The sequence below is a fragment of the Syngnathus scovelli genome, chromosome 3, assembly GCF_024217435.2.
Source record: "Syngnathus scovelli strain Florida chromosome 3, RoL_Ssco_1.2, whole genome shotgun sequence".
Classification (NCBI taxonomy): Eukaryota; Metazoa; Chordata; class Actinopteri; order Syngnathiformes; family Syngnathidae; genus Syngnathus; species Syngnathus scovelli.
In genome coordinates this window covers 25,370,530-25,395,959 of record NC_090849.1, presented here as the reverse complement: position 1 = coordinate 25,395,959, position 25,430 = coordinate 25,370,530, and the positions used below count along the sequence as shown (strand labels likewise).

Sequence of the window (25,430 nt, the reverse complement as noted above, 5' to 3'; positions counted from 1 at the left end):
GCCATTTGTAGCTCTCTGTCACTGTTGACATATTTTGTTGTTGCGGCCTCGTCCCAAAATAAAATAAATCGAACCTCATAAGTTTACACACAACACTCCGTACACTTGAAAGTTTGTTTTATCTTCTTTTTTTTTTTTTCTCAAGTTTAGTTTTAGTTTATTCGCGCAATATCCAAGACATACATCATACAACAAACAGTATTACACAGTCGGATGCGTGAAAGGTCACCCCAAGCAAGCTATTTAAAGCTTTTAATAGGGGGGCCGGTTTTCCATAAGTATCAGATATGAGCCAGAAATCCTTACTTATTTTGCTAGTGCTTTCCAAGAAAAACGGGGGATAGGGTGGAGAAAAGAAAACAAAACCGAAATGTTATTTCGAACAAACGTGCGACGAGGCAAATTAGGCGATGGTCAAATTAAGGCAGCATGCACGACGTCACCTAATTGCTGCCTATACACACGTTCATATGCGTACTCCGTGCGCTCCTTTTGGATTCAAAGTGTTCGCATCTTCACCACCACGGCCACGTATTTAAGAGCACGCACGTCCCGTACACATGCGAGAGGCAATCATGTCACTCGTGCACATATGGCCTTACTAAGTCAAAAATGAAAGATTGCGCGCGTTACCACGGCGATGCCGACTGCAGTGACCGTGCCAACAAGATACCGCTCGCTCGGGAGGCCACTTTGACGTGTCACTCGATTTGACGTGAGGGAGCGCTAATCCGCTCGACGGTGGGCGTGGCCCGCGTCTGACATCATTAGCGAGCACGTCCAATGCATGGCAGAGGCGCTGCTTGGGAATCTCGGCTGGCGGCTGGCTGCACGCGCTCACAAATTCGCTCTGTCCCGTGCACGCGTGTGCGTGTGGAGAGGCCAAGGGGGAGGGTTCCGAAAGTGGACCAGAAATCAGAGGAGTGAACTCATCGCCATCCTTCTCATCGTCTTCACATTCGCTGTCGTCATCTTTGTTATCGTTCAAATTGTCTTATCATCATCAGTATCTTTGTCACCACCTTGATCTTCATCATTGGCTACACTTATAACATGGACACACCGATCGGAGTTAAAACGCTTCATACACACACACACACACACACACACACACACACACACACACACACACACACACACACACACACACACACACACACACACACACACACACACACACACACACACAGGCTCACACACCTACACTTGCACGCACGCACACACACACACGCACAAAAGTCAATCTGATAACATCACACCTGCGTGTCCAATTATTAAACAAGCAATACCTTGAATTAACGACGAGGAATTAAATCAGTAGGAAAAAAAACAAGTGTGTAGCGCAGCGCAGTGCGCGCCGTTCGGTAGAGGAACACTTGATTCAGGCTCGTATCGTTTGTTCCTACCCGGACCACAAAACTGAGGCGCTCTCGCCGACACACGCCTGACAAAGACGCGCCGCTCAAGCGTGACACAAATAATATTTGTTGCATTTGAATGAAGCACATTACCTGGGCTTGAAAAGCACCACACAACGCAGCTAACGAGCGTGTGCTTGAAAATTTCGGTTTCTGCGATGGTTAGCATCAGCCGTTAGCTGGGCGGCGAGCTGAGTTGCGTATTGGACTGTGGCCGCCGGCCACTGGCCGGGCTCTCCGGAACGCTCAAAGGTAGTCAAGTGGAGCGCCGTCAGTGGCGTCGCCATGGTAACGGACGCTGCGGAGGCGCCGCCCACCCGCGCAAGGGTCACGTGGAGTTGAGCCGAAGCTGAACACCGTGGAAGCTGCTGTTCCTTGTTCTCCTCCTCCAGGCGGCTTCGGGTCAAGGCGTCCGCATGTCGTCCTCAGGTGGAACCGCGCTAGAAGACGCTCCCGCCGCCACCGCGCCCCCTGGCGGCGGCCGCGCTCCCTTGGCCTCCAAAGCCCTGTCAGAGTCGTTCGCTCGCCTGCGCTACCTGGACACGTCATTGCTGGTGTGGAGGCAGCAGCAGGTGGCGGCGGCGGCGGCCACCCCGCCTCCGTCCTCTTACCTCAGCCGTAGCCAGTCGGGCTGGTACAGCAGCTACGGGAACAGTGCCGTGGTGGTCCCCGACAAGAGCCGCCTGGACGAGCAGCAAGGACGCTCCAGGGTTTGCACGCTCATGTAGCGCGACGGACAGACGCGCAAGGAGCCACTTTCACCAGACCAGGGAGTGTTGGATACAAAGTTGAGATTACAGCTCGTAGCCCCTCATCACAATGTAGCTTCGACGTAAGCAGTATAATTATACTATAGCCGTTGCGGAAAGTAAATAAATTATGTTGCTCAACATCTATGGTTCTATCCGTAAGGTTTTGTGACTCATCAGTTTGCTCTGTTTTATTCAATACTTTGAATGAAATGGTGTTTTTTTTGGTGTGTGAGAGAGTGTGTGTGTGTGTGTGTGGGGGGGGGGGGGGTTGGATCTGTCTGTTTGGGCCGCTTCCTCGGGAGAAAAAAGAACGCACGTCAACAAACAGCAGCACGCTGTCCAACCATCATGAACATTTCAAATCGCTCACACGCCCCGTCTTACTCAATATCAGAACCAATGAGGTGCCCTGGAAAAGGATCCCACAAAGCCGAGCTATTCCCGCCGTTTGCCCAGGTTAGCGTGCTTGCGCTCGCGGCAGAGTCAGCCAGGCCAAGCTCACGTTACGTGTTTATTTATGAAAAGAAAGGAAGTCAGAAAATAAGGATCCCATATCAGTAATTACACCAAATGACTTTTTTTTTTTTTTCTTCTAGCTTCTCGCGTGTTGGCGCGTAGCACACGCATGTAGCATGGCGACTACACGGGAAGCTACTTGACGAGAAGCGACTATACAGGAAGCTACTATACAGTGCTGACGTACGGCCCGACGGAGTGCATGCAAACACATCAAATCACTCTTTTCCTTTTTCTTAGTAAAATACAAAATTAACTAGAGCAACTAAAAACAAACCCGCCCCTGCCCGCCTGCCCGTCGCACGTGGCCGGCTGGCGTGACCTGACCGATGGGACGAGGACATTGATGATGATTAAGAACGTAAAATTTGAAAGATTAAAAACTTGTTCCCCCCTCGCAGCGGTGTTTGGCGGTAGTGTTAGTGGGGGGGGGGGGGGGGGGGGGGGGGGGGGGCAGGTGGTGACATCACAAAGGCTTTTCATTGACTCAAAAGTGTCTGTCACGGAAACTCGCTGCCATGCCTCCCCCAACGTGGCGTGCCCCCCCGCCCCCCAGGCCATTCTTCTGACGGCAAACGTGTCGGCTTTCTTTTCCTCCACAAAGAACAAAATTCAAAAACAAAGACTAGATAGATGCTAAAAAACAGCTCAGCTTATGTACATACATCTGTGTGTGTACTTGAGTGTCTATATTTATATATTTTGTGTGTGTGTGTGTGTGTGTGTGTGTGCGCGTGTGTGTGTGGGGGGGAGGGGTGGAACAAGTCCGGAGAGTTCAGTCTGTGTCTGACGAAGAGGACGTTCCCGTCGAGGAGCTGTCATCAGACGAGGAAGATGAGCTGCCACTCAAACGACTGGCCCCGCCCCCTGTTGCCCCGCCTCCAGCTTGCTTCTCTGGAAAGAAAACAAACAAACGATGAGCGCCTACTCGGTGCAGACGTTTGGAGGCTCGACGCCGAGTCAGCGTGCAGAATTGACACTCGCGGCTGCGGCTACGGCTACGTTCGTCCTTCCTTGAAGTTCTTCTGCTCTGTGTGTGTGTGTGTGTGACTCACGCAAGAGCTTCCTCTGCTTCTTCTGCAGGCAAGACTTGACGTAGCGCTCCAGTTCTCGGAGCGTGGACGGCTTGAGGGTCTCAAAGTCGATCTCGATCTCGTCGGGGTTGGAGTCCCTCAGGGAAGGTTCCCTGGATTGGATGATGTGCACCACGCGGCCCAGCTTCTCTCCGGGCAGCCGGTTGATGTCCAGACTCAGCTGGCGTTTCTCGTCATACGACATGGGCAGAGAAGACGACTCCTCAGCGCCGCCGCCGTCGTCGCCGTTGGCCGAGCCACCCCCGGCCGCCTTGGCGCCCTTCTTGGCTTGTCTGGGAGACGGAGCGGCACACGACAGTTTCACAACGTTTGGGCCCCCAAGAGGCCGCCACTCGCTCAGCAAGAACCTCAACCCGGCCCAATCGGACAAGTTTTACTGTTGAGAAGCTGAAATTCTGCGGGACAAGCTGTTGCAGATGGAAGGAAGGAGGGAGTGAAGGAAGGAAGGAAGGAAGGAAGGAAGGAAGGAAGGAAGGAAGGAAGGAAGGAAGGAAGGAAGGAAGGAAGGAAGGAAGGAAGGAAGGAAGGAAGGAAGGAGCTCACCTGGCGGCAGTGACGGTGCTGTTGGCTTTACGCGCTGGCGCCTTCTTCTGATTGGCCTTGTTGGGCTGCTGAGCTTGGGCCTTGGGCTTCTTGTCGTCGTCAGGCTTGGCCTTGGCGGCGCTTTTGTCGGCCTTGTCTTTTTTCTTGTCCTTGTCCTTCTTCTCCTTCTTCTTCTTGGGCTTGCTGACGGGCGCCTGCGACAGGACGGCCAGCTGCTCGTGCACAGCCTTCAGCTGGAGGGAAAAGCTCGTTAGCGTCCGGTTAAACCCGTTAGCGCTAGCCGGAGGAGGAGACGAGTAGAATGTTCTGGACCTGGGATTGGCCGGCAGCACCAACCTGCTCCTGTAGCTCAGCCAAGCGCGTGGCGCGCTCCTCCTCCGAGTCGGACGACTCGTCTGAGGAGGAGTTGTTGCTGCTGTCGGACGAGGCCGTGCTTTTACTAACCAATGGCGTCGTGGACGGCGCCGACGCCTCCACACCTTCGTCCGGGATCTTGGCGAAGCGCATCTCGAACACGTCCTGCCGGAAGACGGACGGCGGCCGTCAGCCTACGAGCCTTGGTCGCTCTCCCGCCTTTACTTTAATACTTTGCCATCTGGAACAAACTTTGCTCAAAAGAGCTCATTCCTAACGCTTGCTCTGATTGCTGACTGGGGAAAAGTCAAAGGTGAGGTGGAGCAAGCACGCTTGGCCTCCTAATGTGTCGCAACGCGGGCGGGCGATGGTACCTGCAGCTTGCGCGCCATGGCCACCACTTCGTGGTCGGGGGGGTTGTACTTGTAGCAGTTGGAGAACATTAACCTGACGTCGGTGGCGAAGCTCTGAGGGTCGCCGTACTCGCCTTTGTCCATCTTTTTCTGCAAAAAAAAAGCGCAGGCGGGTTACAGGCCGGTCCCCCCGCCCGGCCCGATGGCCCGGCGGCCTGGCCCAACGCTTACCCTGACGGTGCTGAGGTCCATGGGGTGCTTGATGATGTCGTGGTAGTCGTGTAGCTCCAGGGCCTCGGCGTCGACGGGCTTGTAGAAGGGCCAGGCGTAGGCGGCGTGCTTTTTGGACAGCATCTCCTTCAAGATGGCGTCGCAGTGTTTCATCTGCTCTCCGGGCTTGCCTCCCTTGCGGCCACCGGCGGGCGCCCCGCTCGCGTCGCCCGTCTCCAGCTCCTCGCCCGCCTCCCGCCGCGCTTTGGCGGGGCGGGCGGCGGCCTCCCGGCGGGCCGAGGCCAGCTTGGCGGGTTTGGCGTCCTGCGCGGTGGGCGAGTCAGCGCGGCTGGCTGAGATGGCTGACGTGGTGGGCGTGGTGGTGTCCGCTTTCCTCTTCACGCCCTTCTTCTGTCGGCACAGCGCGCACCACGCACGGTGGGTGACGTCTGGCAAAAGCCACCGAGGAAATGTTGAGGCCCCGGCCCGGCGCTCACCTTGACAACGGGCTGAGCGGACGGCATCATGGCGGCGGGCGGCGGCACGGGCGGCGGCGGCTGGACGTTTGTGGGCGTGGCAGAAATGACGGCCGTCTGGGAGGGCGAGGGGTAGGAGGACGGTGGCGACGCCGACGACTCCGCCTGCTGACTCACTGACACGCAAAGGAGGTGGACTGTGAGCGAGCGGCCGTCTGGCGCTGGGCTAACAACGGTCCTTTGCGATCTAGCTGGTTCCAATTTTGGGGAAAATGCTTTCCGTCCGTCTGTCCATTCATTTGTTTGGTTTGGGGTGCGTGCGTGCGTACCTACCTAGGGCGGCGGTGCCAGGAACCTGCTTGCTCTTGTTCTTGCCTTTGGGGGCGGGCGGCAGCAGCGCCACTTCCTCCTGAGGCATCTGAGCCACCTTCTGCAGAAATATCTTCTCCAGCGCCTGCGCCATTAGGACGATGTCGTCTGTTGGCTGCGCGTGCGCGTGCGCACACACACACACACACACACACACGCACACACACACACACACACACACACACACACACACACACACACACACACACACACACACACACACACACACACACACACACACACACACACACACACACACACACACACACACACACACACACACACACACAAAGCCGGCAACTCAAGTACAAGTGCGGAAAGAATTTGCAAAGCTGGGCCGGCCCGGGGGCGTACTTTGTTGTAGATGTAGCAGTTGGTGAACATGGTGTTGAAGTCCTGCATGGCCTCACTGGCGCTCCAGTAGTAATTGTTCTCCAGACGCTTCTTGATGGTGCCCATGTCCATCGGGTTCTTGATCACCTTGTGGTAGTCCTACACACACACACACACACACACACACACAACACAACACGCACACACAGAGGGACAGGCTCAGCCACTCCCCTCCCCACAGCCTGGTACCAGTAGGGTGGGCGCCGGCTGCTCACCGCCAGGCACAGCTTGATGGCATCCACGGGCTGGTAGAAAGGCCACGCAAACTGATGCTTCCACAGCGTCTTCACCACCACGTTCTGCATGTACTGCAGCTGGTTTGTCTTCCTGCGCGAGCACGCACACACGCACACAAGTAACGCTTTGGATGGGTCGGTCGCCATGGCGCAGCCGCCACGTTGCTGGCGACTGGCCAGTTGTTGCCCCAGAAAGAGGACACTGAGCTACCGCAGCTCCCTGCTGGCTAGCCACTAACGAAGCTGTGGCGGAGCCTCACCTGCCGGGCTTGGTGGGGTTGGTGACCTCCGGCGGCGGCGGGTTGCTGAGGGCCGGGGGGCTCGCAGGGGCGGCCTCGGGGGCGTCCGACATGGTGGACGGCGGCGCGCTGGCGCGGCGTGGGGATGCAGCGTCTGACCGCAGGAGGGGTGGAGAAACGGCAGAAGGTGGTCCCGAAGGGGCGGACGGGACAGCAGGCGAGCAGGCGGGCGGGTGCCTTTGGCTCAATTGCGTTGCGCCTTCAGCTGGACCTTTCCCTCCAGGAGACAAACTCCCATCGTACGACCTGACAAAGGCACAGCGTTAGTTGTCAGCAAGCCGACAGGGTGAAGACGATGAGGGGGGGAACGGCGAGCAACGACACAAGCGGCCGTCATCATGCGGAACTCTCAAACACACAAAAAGAGCAATTGCGGAACTCTCAAAATCACAGAAAGAGCACTTCAAAGGCCTGGTCAATCCACCAGCACAAAAAAATAGATATATATAACACTGACAGCAACCTTCAGTTTGCACAATTCAAGTGTCAGGACTTGAAGCGTCACTCTCATTTTGGACGCTTCATGTGCATATTTTCTAATGAAACTTGTCAGCCAATCGCCGAAGGGCTCGCTACGCGAACGGAGCAATAAAGTTGGGGAATTCTGTTGACAAACAAGAAAGTTCGACTGTCCGTTTGAAAATTGAAGGCGGCAACATTTCTGGGTGCAATATCACACTCAAATATTCCCCCAGAAAAGCCATTCTTCTTGACGCCCAAAAAAAAACCCTGACACCAAAAAAAAAAAAAACCCTAACTCTTGGCGCTCATTTTCTCACCAGGAACAATCAAAAGAGAGAGCAAACAAAATACACTCCATTGGCTGGAATGTAAAAAGTTTGGCAACATGGCAAGCTTCACTTGTGACTTTGGCAAAACAAACACAGCAGCTCCTTTGGGTCCGTCCGTTGAGTGTCTTCGCAATCAAAGTTAGTGGCTACTTAATTGCACTTCAAGAACTGAAACGAAAAAGGAGGCCAGGAATATCCAGATTTCAAATCACGGCACACATACGTACGTCACTCGGCTGAACCCGAAGGAAGCGGTTGCTTTGGCTTGACGGCAAGTCAAATGTAAATGGTCAAATGTATCCCGTTTTGCGTGTGGCTCATGACGTCACAACGTGAAAATGAGCTCAGCGAAAGGCTGCTGATGAACTCAACTTGTTTCCCCAGGTGAGGTAGCAAAACCACCGTGTGGCATTTCAAGCTTGCATTTTGATCGCAACTCGGATTTTCGCTTGAGCCTCACGTTAACTGCTGTAGATTTTTTTTTTTTTTTTTTGGGGGGGGGGGGGACAAAATTGGTAAAGATAACTCTGAAATAGAAACGTTGCCTTCGAAGGCAGCGAAGCATCCGTTTTGCAAGCTCCACCGACTGCATCGGATAAAGCCAAAGCAAAAGTGAACTCGCCTGGCTTGGCGGCTTGCAGATGCTTGCAGCGGCGGCTAGCGCACAAGCTAACGGCCGACAGCGGCGGCTCCTGGGCGAATCCCCGCGATGAGCCCGCCAGCCGCTTTTTGACACACACGCAGCCCGTTTTTGTCCGCCGACGTGGGCACAAACGTAGCCCCGCGATGAAAGGCGCTCGCGGGCTTGCCCATTTTCTCACGGCCCAGCGCGACGCTCGCGATGCTCGCTCGCTAGCTGGAAAAAGATGGCGGGCAAGCCGACGCACAAGAGCGACTACGCGAGCTAGCTACACAACGTTCAGCACGTCGCCACCACAAGGAAGAAGAAGCGCGCGCGCGCGCGGGCGTACGCCCGTCCGTGGACGGAAGGGGGCACGCCGATCGAGTTGCCCGTCAAAGTTGAAGCAACATCGACGCTCGCTCGCCCGCTGGCTCGCGCTGGCAGGGTTAATTAGCACGTTAGCATGTTAGCTGAGCTTTGTCTGAAGGCGCCGAGCGGCCGGGATTGCTCCCGACGAGCGGCGTCACTTTGCGGCCAGGCCAAGCCCGAGCCGGCCCCGAGACCAATGCCACAGCGCGCGCGCACGTCTTTACTTTGGGCTTCGGTCCTCCGGCGAGTCCAACGGCGGCCTCGGCTCACGTTCCGGGATGATTTGGATTTAGCCGAGTAGCATAATAGATGAGTTATCAGCTGTCTCCCCTACGCGCAGCCGTAGTGACTAGGCGCGTCATCGCTGTTGTTGTGCCCCGATTGGCTGGCCGCGTAGTCGAGGCGTTGCCATTGCTTCAACCCGCTTCCCTTTTCAACAAGTCGTGTAAAACAAAATGGCAAATAAAGTTGTAATGAATGCGTTGCACATAACCAAATAAAAAAACTCTAATAAATTGAAATAATTGGGCCGAGCGCGTTCCACGATCTTTGCATTTGTGATTGGACGACCAGGCAAAATTGGCGGAGTGCTGCGATTGGTCGAAGGGAACAGCACGCTGCTGTGATTGGCCAAATATTCCGTTTGGCGCTCAAGTGACGAACTTCATTTCCCTGTGTACATTGCGCTCCGCTCTGACGTTAACTGCTGTGTTTGACACCGATTTCAACGTTCAACCGCCTCAACTACCGTGTGCCCAGTATGTTGCGGCAAGACCTTTTGCCATCTTTGTTTTGACTATTTCCTCTATTATTTTGCTGGCCTCCGTATTTGTTCATCTTCGCCTTGACTGATTGTTCTTTCTGTTGTGTATTTGTTAAAATTTTATCATCTATCTTTTGCGATGTTAAGAAATAAGGCTTGCCAAAAGCTCAAGAAACACATTTCAGCACCTGCCACCATCAGATGTTGTTGTACAGTATAAGACGGCGATTATTATCGCTTCACGATGTTTCCGTTTAAATTAAGACGTTCTGTGGGGGGGCGGGGGAGGGGGGCTTCTCAAGCAAATGTAGTAACGCTGTAAATATTAATCATAAGGTATGTTCAGTTGTGAGGGGCGATCAATGGATTGATTCAAAACGAAAGGAGAATGGAATTTGGCTACAAGTAAAAGGTCAAAGAGCATATCTGTGATTTCCAGAGAAGCTTTACTGTCATCAGCATGATCAGTCCCGCGTTGCTAGCGGCCAAGAAGCTGGTTAACATGCAGCAGAGCGGCTGAGGAAAAGGACAAGAAGTGCCATAGGGTAGACGGGCCGTGAGGTAGAATGACGGGCGATAAGTTAGGGGACAGACGGGAAGTTGGACAGACGCAGCCCAATGCTTATTGACTGTCTGGAGGCTCCGCCTCCTTGCCGTCAGCATCCGGGGGGTGTGGCGAAGAAGAGGAAGAGGAGGAGGAGCCCACGCAGAGGAGAAGGCGGCGGTGCCGGTCCCGATGTGGCGTACCTTCCCCGGCCGTCTCCGGACACGGGTAGGGGGTGACGCCGAGCCGACGCGCTTCCGAGCTCTCGCCGCCGCCTCCCGGTCCCGTGGCTCCCCTGCGGACCGCCTTCCCGCCACCGCAGGGCAGCAGGGACCGTATCTTTGGGAGCCATCTCTTGCGAACCCTGCGAGCGTTGGTGCACATGTCGGCCGCGATCACGTTCATCTCGCTCTCCTTGAAGCTCGGAGCAAAGTTCTGACAGTACACTGAGCAGGACCGGCATCGTTAGTCACGGCACCATTATCATCGGGCATGGGCTGTGTTGGGAATCACTCATTTAGTCAAAATGGATGATTGGGAACACAGCCCGAGCGAGCGTGGGACGCGCCTTACGTTTGACGGTGTTTAACACCCGGTTGTCCAGCGGCTTTCGGCTCGGGTCGTTGGTGGAGGAGCGGATCCCCGTCCCGCAGCTGTTGGCCAGGGTGTTTCTACGGATAGCGCAACATTGGAACACGAGTACGCTCGTGTTAGCAAGAAAAGATCATTTAAGCTAGGCTATGCTAACCTGTCAAAGAAGGTCGCCAGCAGCCTCCTGAGCAGAACTTTGTGTTTCACCCCGGCACAAAGGTGACAGTTCATCAGCTGGCCCCGTGTCATCAACACGCCCGAACCTACGCGGGCGCAAATGAGCGTACACGCATGCACGCATGCAGGCGCGCACACACACGCACGCACACACACACACACACACACACACACACACACACACACACACACGATCCCACTAAACTATTCCACCGCTGGCAACAGCGCCATTTTTTTTTTTTTCCCGTTTGAATTTGACATGACCTGCCACCAGTTCCAGTTTGTGTCCGGGCTCGCCCTCAGCGTAGAGCGCGGGGTGGCATCGATAGCCAATCTGACTGATCAGACTAGCGGGGAGCGCCACGCTGTCTCCTCCCAACGACACGCACGCACGCCGCTCGCTGGCTGACGGCAGGCGCGGTGGCATCTCTATTTAGAGACCGGCGGCGGGCGGGACATCAGGAGGCGAATCATCAAAAGACACGCAGACGAGTCACGTGACTGGCCGACCGCTCTTACCCCGGTGTTGGATCGCGTCTCGGTAGATTCCAGAGCGTGCGGCGGCGGCAGCATCGCCGTAGTAACCGTCATCCGGCTTGACTTCCGTCCAGACTTCCGATGGGGCGGGCGAGTCTTCTGAAGTAGTTGGGAGGTAGGACTGCAGGACCAGGCTCCTGGATGCACCCAGGTAATAAACAGCGCTCCCTCTGGTGCTCTGCAGCTCCCTCGAAAAGTCCACTCTGAGGACAAATGGAGGAGGACTAGTCAGAAAGCAGGGGTGGGACTAAGGCCCTACCAACTTTCGGATCCGTTCAAATCCGGACAGGCCACACTGGTCTTGCGTGACCTTCTGACCTGCCATTTGGTTCTTCTGGAGTTGTTCCTGCATGCTCCTCAGGAGGCGTCTCTCGCCTCTCCTGTTTGATCCGGCTCTCGGCCACAATCAGGTCCTCTGGAGTCATGCGCGACGGATCTGGACTGGAATCCTGCAGGTGGCCCACAGACTGGTCCAAAGGTCCCAGCTCATCCGCTGAGATGGTCTGTGAACCACCATCACAAAGAAAGGATAACACTAAAGAGCAGCCATTGTGGACCATTCTTTTGAACTCGGTGCGTCCTGCTTTTTGGACCGAGTTGACCATAGTATTTGGAACAAGCGGACCGACAATAAGCTCATGGCTGAGGGTCTACCGGGCCACGCCGGACGCTCGACTGAAACTCACCTGCGAGTCGCAGCGATCCGGCGATGAGGACGATGTGCTCTTTGTCTTCATAAGCTCTCGACTCCTCTCCACAATGTTCTGGACCTGCAGGTACCCGGCCGTGTACATGAGCACCAGCTGCTCGCTGGAAACCATGTCGAGACGGCCCGTGTAGCAGAAGGTCAGGATTTGCCGGAAACAGGACGGCGTCACCGAGGACGGGAGCTCGTACGTCGAGCGGGACCACTCCGACGGGTCGGAGGACTCGGCGCTGAACAGGTCCCGGAAGTAGAGCGAGGAGGCGGCCAGGACGGCACGGTGGGCTTTGAAGAGCTGACCCTGGACCAGGATGGAGACGTCACAGTGGAGTCCCAGGAGTCTTTGCTGGTTCAGGCTGCTCAGAACGCTGCTTCCGAAATCACCGACCGAAACCTGAAGACCGGACTCCGCCATGATGGAATGGAGGTGGGCTTAGGGAGGGTTGCTCCTGATGCTGCCGGAAGGTGTAGCGTCCATGTCGTGCTGGTGGAGGGGAGGGGAGAGGGGGGTCCAAGGAAATGAAGGAATTTGAAGAAAAGCAGAGTCCACAAGAGTCCACTTGAGAGTACGCTTCAGTCTGACAGACACCAGAAGGGTCAGGTCGAGGCCAACGTGTCAGGGGGTGTCCACAATATTTTGGGAAAAAGTCCGTCCTGCCTACCACGAGCATGTCATTAGATATCGGCTGGGGCCAGGCGAGTCGCTGTCCGGCCCCGTTTGGAACTGTCCCTCCTCCACACACCTGATTGAAATGATCAGCGTCGTGAACCAACTTCTGCAGAGCTCGCTGATCATTTCAATGGGAGGGACAAAACAAGCAGGACGGCGGCTCCCTCGGAGCAAACCTGCCTACCATCGGTCAGTACCGAGACACCCGACATCCGCATACGAGGCGGTCAGAGCGCCCCCTCAGCCTGCATCCAGAACCTTAACTTATTGCTGCGCGCCTCTCATAATAGTAGCCAGTCATAATAGTGCCCATTGTCAAGTCTGCGACAGTCCAGTAGAGTCTACCAGAGTTTTGAGTCCATCTGTGTCATCGTGCTCCCGGCCACCGTGACCCATTTCAAAAGTAGGAGTCCAGTACATTTTGGGGGAGTCCAATCAAGTCCGCTACGAAGTGCAGTTTTTCGTTCACTTTGGTCTTGCGCTTGTCTGGTTGCTCACCTCCTCTCTGCTCCTCTTCCGACGGCGGCAGCAGGCAGACACACAAACGCACACACATACACACACCCAGAAAGCATCGGGGGGTTGCAGACAGAGAGGAGGGGGTGGGGCGGGGGAGTCATCTGAGGACAGCTAGGGCGCAAATGCAGCTAACTGCTAAAGCAACGAACTGCCCTGCGGAGGACAACAAGGGAGGGGGCACGGGCGCGCTTGCGCACGCGCGCACACACACACACACACACACACACATGCCAGCGCGTGTGGCATGACTGAGCTCAACTCACAGCACTGCATTGCAGTAGAGGCGCTTGGCATGCCGACTGCGCAAGCTCGCTCACAAGCGCTACAGATGTGTTGCTGCGAGTGGATTGGGTGGCTCACAACTCCAGGTGAGGGAGTGAGGGCGGGCGGGGACTCACTCACTCACTCACTCACTGGAGCTGTCATAAATGATGAGGTCAGAGAAAAGATGACAAAACTGCTGGGTCATATTCTCCTTCGGAATGTATTTGACCTGACAGACTTTCACGTTTTAATCACAAGAATACAAACATTTCAAAATTTCAGCATATGGTGTCACTGTTGCCAAAATGATTACTTGGCAACAAAGTTAGCAGCAGGCGTCAAGTTCCTTCCACTGTCTGTGCCCCTTTCATTTGACATTTTCTCGCTTCTAAATGCTTGTGTTGTTGTGTTGATTTTCTTTGACATCAAAATTAAACAATAAATTCCACCCCCCAAAAGGCACATTCAAACTCAGATGACAAAAAGCAAAATAGTACAACCTGTAGCATTTAGATTTAGAAAGAGATTTTGAAAAGGCAACTATTGTCAGACATCCTTTCGGCGTTGAAAGCAAAATGAAAGCAGTGTGCTTCGTCTCCCCGCCGCGAGGTGGCCGCAACAAACACTTGACGTCAGCAAAACAACATCCGGGCACGTTGACAAGATTACGAGGAAGAACGCCACAAAGAACGTCAAATGAGAAAAGGCTTCTGTCCAAAGTGTTCATCGCGCTGATTTGTCGTTCACTTTTTTACGCACATGATCATCGAGAACATGACGGAAGAGTACTAACCCGGCAAGAGCCAGATCGATACGGGGACTCGTTCCATCGCGGAGCACAACACTGCCATCTGTTCGGGAAAGGAGGGAGCATTGAGTACTCGAAGGTGATTGGCTGATGTGGCCACTTGTGCAGCCTACCCAGCTTGTTTTTGACCAATCACGGCAAGGAAGAAGCATCCCCTAAAAACGCAAAAAGCGCCTCGCTGCTCTTCTTCCAAAAGGATACTGTGAGTGACTCTGCGAGAACAGAATGAATGGCGTGGCGTCCGCCCGTCTGCGCATTCGTCTACCGGTGTCGCCAAATCTGTTTCCGCCTCAGCGATTCTTGTTTTCATCGCAGCCACATACGCTCTGGGAGACAATCAGCAGCTTCCGTCCAAGTGTCTCGTTTTTTTGGTGTGATACCGCGAGAATTCAGCCGGAGGGGAAAAAAAAAAAGAAGTGACAATTCTGTCCACGCGACGGTGCTGTTCCATTGTTTCTTTAGTGGCGGAGCGATCACATCACATTACATTACTCCACATGGAACATATGTTCTGATCAAAATATTTCATTAGACTTACGTGCATATACAAATAAGTCAAGTTAATATCGCGTCGGCGTTTGTTGTCCGGTAACCATAGCAACGAGTCACTGCACCACTCAGGCGCGAGTTGCTGCCGTCGTCATAAGGATGGTCGGTCGGTCGGTCGGTCGGTCGCTGGGTCGGTCAGTCAGTCACAAGTATTGCAACAAGAATTCTCTTGGTTAGATCGGGCTGCCTGCCACAGGTTCGCTTGTGAAGTTCAAGACGACGTCTGAGGTATTCTTTCTTTTAGAAATGCCCCCTCAAACATGGTCATTGTTCCGCCAATGGCCTACAAACACATTTTCCCCGACATATTCTTGATAATCAGAAACAGCTTTATTGGCCAAATTTGTGCCTGCCAAACAAGGAATTTGACTAATATTGATTTGATTGGAATAACGTGCCGTTTGGTTTCTTCACTACTCAAGTTTTGCCCAATTTCATATCCACAAATCCAATGTTGGTTTTGTAAAACTTTGGGGGAAGGAAATCAGACAGTACACGAGTGTTGTGCGCAAAGCCCCCAAAAACAATGAGATACCTTCTTTTCATGTTTGCATCATTTTCCCCCCTCGACAGCTCTTTTTCGTTCGTGACTTGATTAATCTTGGAGTAAAGCTTGTCAAAAAAATAGTAGTTTTTGCTGTGACGTCACAGATTTCGAATGTATGATCCTAATTGGACCAAAGAGACCCTAAACAAAGAAAGAAAATGTTTGTATTTGAATGGTCATTTTGAGGCCTTTCTTCCCCTCCTTCTCACAGTATATCGCCTTAACATGACGTCACCCGCGGAGGGCGTGACCCGAGAGTCCATGAGGGACGACTCATTGCCGAGGGTAAATAAACGCTAATCGGTTAAACTAAGGCGAGACGTCCATGTGTCGGCGATGATGTCGCAATATAACGTGCATGCATGCTTGTGTATTCCTTGATTGGATGCCAAATGTGTGAGTGTTTGTCTACGGCCGTGTTTTAGGCTCCACCTTTGACTGGGGGAGCCAGCAGCAGGTTCCCAGCAGACGTGGCCCAAGGTAACGAACAGTCTTGTCCACTTTGCTGTCAGGCGAGAACGACGCCACACGTACCTGTGCTCTGCTCTGCTGTGTGTGCAGCCTTGTCCCGTTGGAGCGTCCAGTGCCGACAGCAAGTCCCGCCCCCGCGTAACCCCCCCGTCCCTGACTTTGTGACCTTCAACCAGGAAGCCATCAAGTCCGGTTGCGTGACGGCCAAACAGCTGAGGGAGTACAGAGCACAGATGGGTGTGGTCAAGCACAGCGCCGGCTCCAAAGCGCACAGAGGCCGAGCTCCGCAACGCCCGCAAGTCCCGGATATCACCTTTGGGGTCAAGACGAGGTGCGACGTGCCCGGCGTTTTGTTTTGAAGGGACTATGCAGCGATCGCCTGCGAATGACACCGAACGCGCTCGCTGTGCTCTGCATCGTTTGCTCGTTCCCGAACCGAGGAATTTTCACAAACTGACGATGGCATTCCTCAGGCCCAGATCCCCGCTCTTCGACCTTTTGTCTCACGAGTACGGTCGGCGCTGGCTGGAGGACAACGTGAAAAGCCGTAGCGAGCACGAACGACGCCATGCGGTCAGAGCACGTGCGCACGCGTGGCGCACGCGCGCAAAATGACTCACCTATACTTTTTCTGTTTGCAGGTGAAGTGTGTGCCCTTTACACACACGCGCACTTCTTTGCTACGCACTAACCCTGCGCTTCCTCACATGAAGACGCACACACACACGTGTGCACGCTACGCACAGGTAGTATAAACACACATGCTAATGTGTGCGCGAGCACTTACCAACTGTGTGTCAGGTGGGCCCCGCTCTGGACACGTTCAGCAAACGTCGCCATGCAAAGCCCACAGTCAACAAGGCAGCCGGTTAAGGCAATGAGTGGCGAGGTCGGCGGGCGGGCGCAGCACCAACTCAACAATGGCGTCATGTGCGTGATGGCAATCAATAAAAGTTGGAGGCGAAGCTACCCCGTCAAGGCATCCTGCCCTCTGTCAAGCGCATGCGCGCGACATTTCAAAGTGACGTGCATGGTTTTGGTCCCTCATAGGTGGGGTCAACCTCAAGGCCCGGGGCCAGATATGGCCCGCCACATCATTCTACGTGGCCCGCAAAGACACATTGTGCATCGACTTCATGTGTCAATACTAAGATTACAAATTGTCTTGGCTTTTACGATAATGGAGATATTGCTATAGCACCCTTTTATTTTAAAGAACGAACAGTACGAGAAGCTGACAGTCATAATGGCCTCCTGTACGACTACGGTGCGGCCCGCGACAAAAAATCGGTTTGACACCTCTGCTTTAGCTTGACGTGACAACCCGCCATGTTTCATGTTAAAATGCAAAGTGTGCGGCGGGGCAAGATGTTTTTCACGCGACTGCCGCGTGGTCAGTCCGTCTCTTGTGGCTCCTCCCGCTTCTTTTTCTTGGTGGTGAATTGGAGACCGGCGGAGAACTCGTCGGCGGCGGCGGCCTTGGCGCTCTGCTGTTGCAGTCGATGCAACCTGGGTGAGGGATCGAGGGATTTGGCATTGGTTTTATTGTTACGCAGACCATCCATCCGCAATTGGATATGCTGCCGGAAATAGCCATCCGCAATTGGATATGCTGCCGGAAATAGGCAATCTCCATAATTGCTGTAACCTCGCAAAGTGTTTTGTATGCTTGAGTGCTCTCACTTGTGGCGTGCCTTTGCAGCGCTCGGGGCTCCCCGCGGGCCACCCCCTCCTCGGGCTCCGTCGGCGAGGTCTCGCGGCGCGTCTCTCAGGCCAAAGCTCTTGGCGGCGTGGCCCAGGTGGAGGGCGCGGATGTGGAAAACGTGCTTGAGACGGGCCGGGTAGGTGGCGTACGAGCGCAGGTATGAGCCCAGCGCTGACCGCAAGGCAGAGCGTCAGCTGGGGCGAGGCAAGGTGGGCCGAGCGGAGCTCTTACCTTTCTTGGCGTTGCGCAGCGATGTGGCATCGGCGTGGACAAAGTCCTCAAAGTGCGTCTGCAGGATGGTGGCGCGCTCGCGCGTCTCCATCTCCAGAGCGCCGTGACTCGTCTGCCGGACGTCAAATTGCACGAGTTGCCATCGAGCGGACGCCGACCGCCTCGGATTCTTACATATGAAAGGTGCAAACGATACCTGGCTGCGGTACTTGCCCCGCCCCTTGAAGGCGTCGTCCTTCATGAGATGGGCCAGGATGTCGGGCAGCTTCATCTCCGACAAGCTGCGAGCAGACGGCCCCGCCCATCCGGTCAACGCCGGCCGGACCTCGAGCCAAACCGGGGTGGCGCCTCACCTGATGCCGCCGCGGGCCAATTCGTCCACGAACGCCGACTCACCGGGCGTGAGGAAGAGGAGGGTGCTGCCCGCCAAACCCATGCGCGCCGTGCGCCCTGCACGGTGGACGTACTCGGCCACGCTGCACGGAGGCGTGTACTGCCAGCGGGGGTCGACAACATGCAGATCAGAAGGGAGGAAAAGCGGAACCGGTGCGCCCCGTGTGTCACCTGTATTATCCACGTGACCTCAGGTAAGTGTAGCCCACGAGCGGCGACATCCTGAAACCACGACAAAAGTGTTTGGAGCGTATGACCCCATTGGCCGTCACGTCAAGTGCGTCTGAACGGACCGTACACAGCAGAACTCGGTGCTCAGAAGCTAAGAAGTCGCCAAAGGCCTCAGAGCGCTCCTGGTGGACAAAGCAAAGGTCATCCGACTCCGGAGGCGGAGCCTAGAGCCCGGAGCCGGCCTCACCTCCTGACACATGCTGCCGTGGAGGCGCAGGAAGAGCGGGCCCCCCAGCTTGGCTGACAACACGCCGCAGAAGAGCGTGTGCAGGAAGTCCACCTCCTCGCAACTGGACACAAACACCATGGCCTTCTTGCCCTACCACGCGCACACGCAGCCACACGTGAGTGCGCAGGTGACGGAGACACGCTTAGAGGACGCACATACCCGGCAGGCATGGAGGAGGAAGGTGGCCAGGCAAACCAGTCGGACTTTACTGGGCACCACCACCGCAAAGTGTCGGAGGCCCGTCGGCAGCGCAAAGTTTTCCCATTGGCCCTCGGCGGTGGTGGCGGCGCTGGTGGTGGCGCAGGGGGTGGCGCTGGGGGCAGGCCGGTCGGGGGGAGAGGCGGGCTCGTGCACCTGAACGCTGATCGGGTCCTTCAGACAAATGTCTGCCAAACGCGTCACACCTTCCAACACACACGTGACTGTCAAGGGTTAGGGCAGCGGCTTTGGTCCCGGTGAGCATTTACCCTGCGTGAGTGTTGCCGACAAGAGAACATTTTGTCGCTCTGATCCGGTGGCGTTCAAAGAATTTAAGATGATTGAGAGGTCCTTCTCAAAACCCAGGTCCAGCGTTCTGCAAAAGAAGGCGGCGGCGGCGGTATGGGCCCGTGCGCTGTTGCGCGTTTGCCATCATGCGTGTGCGTGCGGTACCGGTCGGCCTCGTCCAGAACCAGCCAGCGTACGGCGCCAAAGGCGATGCTGGCGGTGTGTTGGATGTGATCCACCAGACGTCCCGGTGTGGCCACCAGGATGTTGATGCCTTTGCGCAATCTGCCGACACCAGGCCAAACGCTGCGCTTAGGGGCGTGCGGTCCACTTTGCGCGCATACGTACGTACGTACCTGGCCTTCTCCGACTTCCTCTTTTCGCCGCCCATCAGAACGCCGGGAACGATCCAGGTGAACGGCTGCCGGCCGAGGGAGGAACGGGGTCAGCGCTTCCCGTCCTTCCGCCATACGTGCGAGCGCGCCGGTTACCTTGAGAAGTCTCTGGAAGGTGCCGAAGGTCTGCTGGGCCAGCTGGAAAACGACAAGACGGCGGAAATGAGGGTTAGGGACCAGCGCTGGCCCGGCCGCTTCCTGCAAATAAGGCTAACCTCCCTGGTGGGCACCACCACGAGGGCCAGAGGGCCGTCGCTGCGCCGGACTTTGGTGGGGAGACCCTGCAGGCTCTGCACCAGCGGGACGGCATAAGACAGCGTCTTACCTGCCACGCGCAACAACACACTCACACATGTCAGCGGCCAGCCGCCAATCCGTCACTGCGCGTGCACTGACCTGAGCCCGTCTGGGATCGCACCACGGCGTCTCTCCCCGACAGAAGCGCCGGGATGCTCTGCTTCTGAACGCTGGACCGCAACAAGATGTCGTCAAGCTGGAGCGGAGTGGAGAAGGAAACCTGCCTACCTCTTACCTGGTTAGCGTGGAGACATTGAGGACTTTGTTCAGCGTTGCCACCTAGTGCAGGAAAAGAGTCCATCAGGCCAAGGAGCTGACAGTGCGCATGTGTGTGCGCACGTGCGCGCGCGCGCGCGTTACCAGGTGAGGGTGAAGGTCCAAGTCTGAGAAGGACTCCGAGGTAAAAATCTTCTCTGTAAGCGGACACACGTCGGCCCTTAGCAAATGGCAGAACGTCAACACGCCATGGGCAAAAAAGGCAAAAGAAATCAAAAGTTCTCCTCAAAAGGACACAACTAAAGTCTTTCCAGATGAGGCCTCACCTGCGCACTTGCGGTATCTCCGGGTTGTGCCTGAACAGCGACGAGGTCTTGATGTCTGCCTTGAGGCGCCGCCCGACCTGCGCTGGAGGCGGGCCCTCTTGCGGCCTTGCCCGTTTGTCACAACGCTCTTTGAAGGGAGGCCGCTTCCTCTTGGCCGCCTGAAGGGCAGACACAAAATCGGTTGGCGCATTCACTCGACAATGCCACGCCAATGCCTGGTCGTGCGTGCGTGCGTGCGTGCGTGCGTGCCGCTCTGAGAGAGCGAGTCAGGTCAAAGTAGGCTCACCGGTAAAGTGGAAGGTGAACAGGAAGTGATGTTGATACACAGCTGCCCGTCCGATGACGACATCGTCGACCGGTCCTGAGCAAATGAGCCACACGGCAAGCCCGATTGAAGGCGCAGCCGGACGCTTAGACGGAAGCGGTCCAAACGGCGTATTTCTACATATTTCAATCATCTAATCATACGAATAACCTCATGATGTAGTCTGAAAGCGGAGGTCTGTATGTTGCACGGATGCAATATGCACTTGTGAGTGGATTTTTTTGGGTGGGTATTATTATTTATTCCTGACGGGCTCGTGTCATTTCTTCAGCTTTATGAAAATCCAGCCAAAATAGAAACCTTGCGGACAGATGTGCACCAAGCCACGCCAATGCTTTCTTTCCAATCACAATGTTTACAGTCAAAGTCATAACAAACAATACTGCTACCGATAGTAAGTCTGATGACGTTAATACTAATCATACTGATACTACTAGGAACTAATAAAAGTTGTTACTGGCAAGATTGCTGACTTGGGGCGCCCTCTAGCGATATAATCAAGAACCTTCAGGACACCCATTCGACTTGGGAGCAATCGACCCGTTTCTCAAGCGAGTCCGTCCGCCTCGCGTGACTTCCAAGCCGGACTCGGACCTCAGCCAGCATTTTAGACTCACCTTTCACCATCAGGCTAATGCTAGCAACGTTTACGCGCGAGCCAGCACCCAACAAGCAGACACCTTGGCTCCAAAATGGCGCACGTAAAGGGCGGCCAACATAACCCAGTGGAAACATGAACGCAGACGCGAAGCCCAAAGACCAAAAACTCACCGCTAGGCACGCACGCGGAGCGAGAGAGAACGCGTGGAAAGGCTTCCCCTTCACGTGAAGAGGCGAGGCCGCGCCTCTTTCTTCTCTTCTTCTTCGGCGTCTTTGTGTTCTTCTTCGTTGCCTTGCCAGTGGGCATTGCTTGACTTTACCTTGCTGCCACCTGTCGTTTTCATTCAGCTGCTCTTGGCGCTTCGAAGAAAAAGTCCAACGAGTTTGTTGTTCAATCAGTAGATTGCTTGTTGATTGGTTTTGGTTCCTGCGTGTTACAACAAGTCCGTCCTCAGTGCCGACGTGAAATGTGTGCCAATATGGCGGCGTGCGCATGCGTCTTCAAGAGAGCGTTTGCACACGCGCAAGTTCCATTGAGCAAAGAGATGGTAGAAAACAAGCGTGCTAACATGACTAAGAAAGAAAACGAAGAAAAGCATTCCCCGTGCAGAGTGCGAGATAAAGGGTGACGGGCTAACGGCAGAGAAATTGCGCTTAAGCAGCAAAACGCAATGTTTACCAATCAATCAATCAATCAATCAAAGCAATCGAGTGAAAAGGAACACAAGTCAGTTCAAAAAGGAAGGAGAGGTCACAAAGTCACGATGATGTTCCGGTGATGTCACTACGATGTCATGACAATGTCACAATGATGATGTCACGATGATGATGTCACGATGATGTCACGCAATGGCAGCGAGATGACACGCAAAATAAAAAGTTCGTTAGATAACAATCTGTGGCCAACGTCACCGCGCGGCCGTGACGTCGACTCGGGCCGCGGCGTCGGTGACGCGGCGAGGCGCGCCCGGGCCGACGACGCCACCACCTCGGCGGTGGCGCGGTAGGGTCAGCGTACGATGTGGTGGAGCGTCACGTTGTAGAGCAGCTGGCGGCCGTTGTTCCAGGCGTAGAGGGCCCTGTCGCGCGGGTTGTAGTCCAGCATGGAGATGTGGCCGTAGACGTTGGCCAGGGGCACGTCCACGTACTCGTAGGTGGAGGAGTCGGTGGCGAAGGCGTAGTAGACCCTGGTGGCGCCCGAGTGGCCGTCGGTGACGTAGAGCGTGCCGCAAAGCATGAAGGCCTCGCCGGCGCCGCGCTTGGGGTGCTGGGTGGTCCAGCTGCGCAGCACCCGCAGGCTGTCGGGGTCCAGCCGGCTCAGCGCCATGTTGCCGGCGTCGCGGTCGGTGGCGTAGACGGCCCACAGCCCGCCCTCGTCCACCATCAGGTCGATGTCCGAGTGGCCGCCCCACGAGTAGTGGTACGTGTTGCCGTAGCCGGCAAAGTCCAGCTGGCGGGAGCGGCTGATGAGCGATGACTTCAGGTCAAACTTGATCAGCGTGTGACTCTGGAACTTGTTGAAGTACAGCGAGCCGTTCAGGACCACCTGGCCCGTCCCGGACCACGGGTGAGGCAGGCGGTGCGAGGTGAAGTTGTCCGTGGTCATGAAGGCCAGCAGCGACGCGTACTCGCGCACAAAGCGGTTGTTATGGTAGCCGTCCATGTACCACACCTGCAACAAGACAAAATGCATTTTTTGCCATTTCAAAACAAACTCGTCCACGGCCACGTCGCCGACTCACTCTGTTGTCTCCGATGGGCGCCGCGGGGTCCGTCATCCAGGAGCCGAACCTGGACCCGGAGGTCTTGACGGTGACGGGCTGGGCTATTCTCGTCAGCTTCCCGCAAGCTGCGAGGCGAGCGGGAAGCCGGTCAGAGGCGTTGAACAAATACGAACGCTCAGGCGTGGGCTACGCTAGCACGGCTGGCCGCTCGCTCGCTCACCAAGCCGCCGCATACAGGCGCGCAGACGCTCCTCCAGGCCGGCCACGCGAGCGTGCAGGTCTCGGTAGTCCGCCGGGGAGGCGCGGTCGTGCAGCTCGGCGAGCGCCGCCGTCACGTCGGCCGCCTCCTCCTTGAAGCGTCGCACCAGGAGGGCGTCAGCCTTGTACGCCTCCAGCCGCGGGATGAGCGGACGCAGCTCCTCCATTTTGGCCTTCATGGCCTGCAGCCAAACGCGCTCGTCAAAGGCTAACAAGTTCCCGGTGGCTAATTTGTGTAGCCTCCCTCCACAGGTTTTGAGAAACGCGAGCGAGACGAGATCCTCTAGCAAAAGTCAATGCGCGCTTGCTTACCTGGTAGTGCCTGGCCTTGTTGCCCTCATGCCCCACCTCCACCTCTTTGAACTTGTTTTCCAAGCCTCTGAGCTCCACCTCCATCTTCTCCACCACGCCCATGTCCTGACGGCTGCGCCGCTCCAAATCCTCAATGGAGCGGCTTATGTTGTGCACCTGCAAAATTAACGCCGTGCTAGCTAGCGAGGTGGGGGTTTCTACGCTCGCCTGTATGTTTCTCACCTTGTCCAGCAGGTGTCGCACTTGCTTGCTGCGAGCGTCTCGGGAGCAAACGGCATCATCGAAGGGGGTCAACACCGTGCACACGCAGCCGCCTCCCGAGCTCTGGGCTGAGCTGAACACCTGCCAGCCGTCCCGCTCTTGACCCCCGTCCCGGACCCGTGGGGCCGCCGGACCCACCTGCGTGTGAAAGAAGGTTCACGCTCATCAAAATAAAGACGTCGAGAGATGTCACGTTTGTGCTGCGCGTGTGTGAAAATTCACAGCGAGCGAGCGAGCGAGCGAACGTAGTTGAGTTTCGTAACGTGGGTGAGGCTGAGACGTGCGTCAGTGTGAGAGAGAAAAGGAACGACGTGTGCGGATCTGATGTGAAAACGAGAAAGGACGGACGTGGCGTACCGGCGTGCAGGAGGCAGCGAGGAGAAGGATGAGCAGAAACGACTTGACCGCGTTCTCTTCGGACTCCATCCCTCCCGTCTTGTCCTTCTTTCTTCTCCTCGTTCGTCTTCTTGCAGCTCCGCTGCCGTGGCCAGCCCACTGCCAATACGCCGCACGCACGAGCCGTGGGCGTATGTGCGAGTGATGATGTCACTGCATGTCGTGTGGCAGCGTCCATAGCTGCTGAGGACTGCGCGCGCCGCGCGCGCGCGCGCTCGGTACCGACAACTATGTTGCTGTCGCCTGCAGCAGTGACATGTCGCCTCTTCGCAGTGAGGAGACTGTCTCCATGGCAACCGCCGACTTAGAAAAGGATGCACGCATTCAAGCAGATGGACGAGGCACACGCAGGGATGTCCGCGCACGCGCGCACAGACACAAACACGGAGATGCGCGCAGCGTTGGTGGAAATGAGTTCTTGACGTCCCGTAACACACGGATCCAATCACAGCGTTGATTGTTGGAATGGAGAGCTTAGCATTAGCATTGTCAGCTCTAGCAATTGTGGAACTTAATGGCAATACGTACAGACTATCTTTCCGACAGACAGCTCAGAAACCAGAGCCAGTCCGTTTTTGGAGAATGCGCATGCGCAGGTCTCTCCTTCACGCCTCCGCACTCACGTGCACGAGCGCCATATTTCTCAAATACGTCACAAACAGGCTTTCTTTTACGAGAACCTTCATCGTCACGACGTGCATCAGCCATTTTCACTCAGAAGTCAAGCAGGGAACACTACAACTAAACCAGTGTCCAAAGTTCGCGGGGTTTTAGCCACAAATTACGCGCATGCGCAGCACTTGGCGCAGGGACCTGAGCGCGTGTGGATGTCAACAAGGAACTAAAACACGGAAAACAAATTGATAAACAAGTTAACTGACCAATGCGGCCATCATTCACGCTAACAATGATTGCTTGAGGTTTTTCTGGTCCCACAGAGCGCGCTTTATATATATTATTTAAAGACGACCTATTTAACAATCCGTCAGTGGTATGTGGGGAGAAATTTGAAAAATATTACCAAATAAATTCCAAATGAGATCCTCTGTAATACCTTCGAGTTGTCAGTGACGAGGACAAACCTTCACAATAAACGCACACGTCAAA

General features: G+C 55.4%; 6 protein-coding genes across 12 annotated transcripts; 2 read left to right on the top strand and 4 right to left on the bottom strand.

Annotated features, from left to right (window-relative positions):
* The first annotated feature begins 99 nt into the window (after nucleotides 1-99).
* Nucleotides 100-2,312, top strand: LOC125993840 (putative uncharacterized protein BRD3OS). Its single transcript, XM_049762794.2, has one exon. It carries the CDS (start codon nucleotides 1,835-1,837, stop codon nucleotides 2,144-2,146), a length of 312 nt encoding a protein of 103 aa, XP_049618751.1. The 5' UTR covers nucleotides 100-1,834; the 3' UTR covers nucleotides 2,147-2,312.
* A 356-nt stretch (nucleotides 2,313-2,668) lies between these two features.
* On the bottom strand, nucleotides 2,669-9,187 carry LOC125993790 (bromodomain-containing protein 3-like). The gene is given in 12 exon segments (XM_049762688.1): nucleotides 2,669-3,580; nucleotides 3,742-4,052; nucleotides 4,324-4,625; nucleotides 4,627-4,842; nucleotides 5,052-5,180; nucleotides 5,262-5,651; nucleotides 5,738-5,892; nucleotides 6,050-6,200; nucleotides 6,440-6,577; nucleotides 6,694-6,805; nucleotides 6,975-7,259; nucleotides 9,020-9,187. Coding segments are annotated over 11 exon segments (2,115 nt in total). The 5' UTR covers nucleotides 7,067-7,259; nucleotides 9,020-9,187; the 3' UTR covers nucleotides 2,669-3,461.
* Nucleotides 9,188-9,985: 798 nt separating this feature from the next.
* Nucleotides 9,986-14,183, bottom strand: LOC125993801 (nucleus accumbens-associated protein 2). Of its 3 annotated transcripts, none has more exons than XM_049762716.1 (9): nucleotides 13,279-14,183; nucleotides 12,305-12,594; nucleotides 12,094-12,217; nucleotides 11,726-11,910; nucleotides 11,390-11,610; nucleotides 11,135-11,299; nucleotides 10,851-10,956; nucleotides 10,676-10,773; nucleotides 9,986-10,548 (listed from the first exon to the last, which is right to left on the bottom strand). In XM_049762716.1, exons 2-9 carry the CDS (start codon nucleotides 12,523-12,525, stop codon nucleotides 10,181-10,183), a joined length of 1,488 nt encoding a protein of 495 aa, XP_049618673.1. In that variant the 5' UTR covers nucleotides 12,526-12,594; nucleotides 13,279-14,183; the 3' UTR covers nucleotides 9,986-10,180. The 3 variants fall into 3 exon arrangements, with proteins under 3 accessions (XP_049618673.1, XP_049618674.1, XP_049618672.1); XM_049762717.1 differs by having other exon boundaries at nucleotides 12,094-12,411; nucleotides 12,499-12,594; XM_049762715.1 differs by having other exon boundaries at nucleotides 12,094-12,594.
* A 24-nt stretch (nucleotides 14,184-14,207) lies between these two features.
* cfap77 (cilia and flagella associated protein 77) lies at nucleotides 14,208-16,907 on the top strand. 3 transcript variants are annotated; one of them, XM_049762789.2, is made up of 7 exons: nucleotides 14,208-14,450; nucleotides 15,679-15,752; nucleotides 15,893-15,947; nucleotides 16,029-16,269; nucleotides 16,412-16,511; nucleotides 16,580-16,684; nucleotides 16,740-16,907. In XM_049762789.2, the coding sequence occupies exons 2-7, from the start codon at nucleotides 15,693-15,695 to the stop codon at nucleotides 16,809-16,811; spliced, it is 633 nt and encodes a 210-aa protein (XP_049618746.1). In that variant the 5' UTR covers nucleotides 14,208-14,450; nucleotides 15,679-15,692; the 3' UTR covers nucleotides 16,812-16,907. The 3 variants fall into 3 exon arrangements, with proteins under 3 accessions (XP_049618746.1, XP_049618744.1, XP_049618745.1); XM_049762787.2 differs by having other exon boundaries at nucleotides 14,208-14,573; XM_049762788.2 differs by lacking the exon at nucleotides 14,208-14,450 and adding an exon at nucleotides 14,999-15,148.
* Nucleotides 16,908-17,125: 218 nt separating this feature from the next.
* Nucleotides 17,126-22,310, bottom strand: ddx31 (DEAD (Asp-Glu-Ala-Asp) box polypeptide 31). 3 transcript variants are annotated; one of them, XM_049762680.2, is made up of 20 exons: nucleotides 21,544-22,310; nucleotides 20,734-20,808; nucleotides 20,448-20,605; nucleotides 20,266-20,341; nucleotides 20,141-20,184; nucleotides 20,005-20,075; nucleotides 19,824-19,933; nucleotides 19,705-19,746; nucleotides 19,570-19,634; nucleotides 19,379-19,498; nucleotides 19,195-19,301; nucleotides 18,887-19,131; nucleotides 18,686-18,817; nucleotides 18,561-18,620; nucleotides 18,439-18,489; nucleotides 18,228-18,367; nucleotides 18,071-18,155; nucleotides 17,875-17,986; nucleotides 17,622-17,814; nucleotides 17,126-17,447 (listed from the first exon to the last, which is right to left on the bottom strand). In XM_049762680.2, exons 1-20 carry the CDS (start codon nucleotides 21,865-21,867, stop codon nucleotides 17,333-17,335), a joined length of 2,325 nt encoding a protein of 774 aa, XP_049618637.1. In that variant the 5' UTR covers nucleotides 21,868-22,310; the 3' UTR covers nucleotides 17,126-17,332. The 3 variants fall into 3 exon arrangements, with proteins under 3 accessions (XP_049618637.1, XP_068506276.1, XP_049618638.1); XM_068650175.1 differs by lacking the exon at nucleotides 21,544-22,310 and adding an exon at nucleotides 21,390-21,537; XM_049762681.2 differs by lacking the exon at nucleotides 20,734-20,808.
* LOC125993810 (noelin-like) lies at nucleotides 22,027-25,283 on the bottom strand. The gene is made up of 6 exons (XM_049762732.1): nucleotides 24,285-25,283; nucleotides 23,889-24,065; nucleotides 23,667-23,822; nucleotides 23,317-23,536; nucleotides 23,115-23,221; nucleotides 22,027-23,044 (listed from the first exon to the last, which is right to left on the bottom strand). The coding sequence occupies exons 1-6, from the start codon at nucleotides 24,351-24,353 to the stop codon at nucleotides 22,382-22,384; spliced, it is 1,392 nt and encodes a 463-aa protein (XP_049618689.1). The 5' UTR covers nucleotides 24,354-25,283; the 3' UTR covers nucleotides 22,027-22,381.
* Nucleotides 25,284-25,430: the final 147 nt, after the last annotated feature.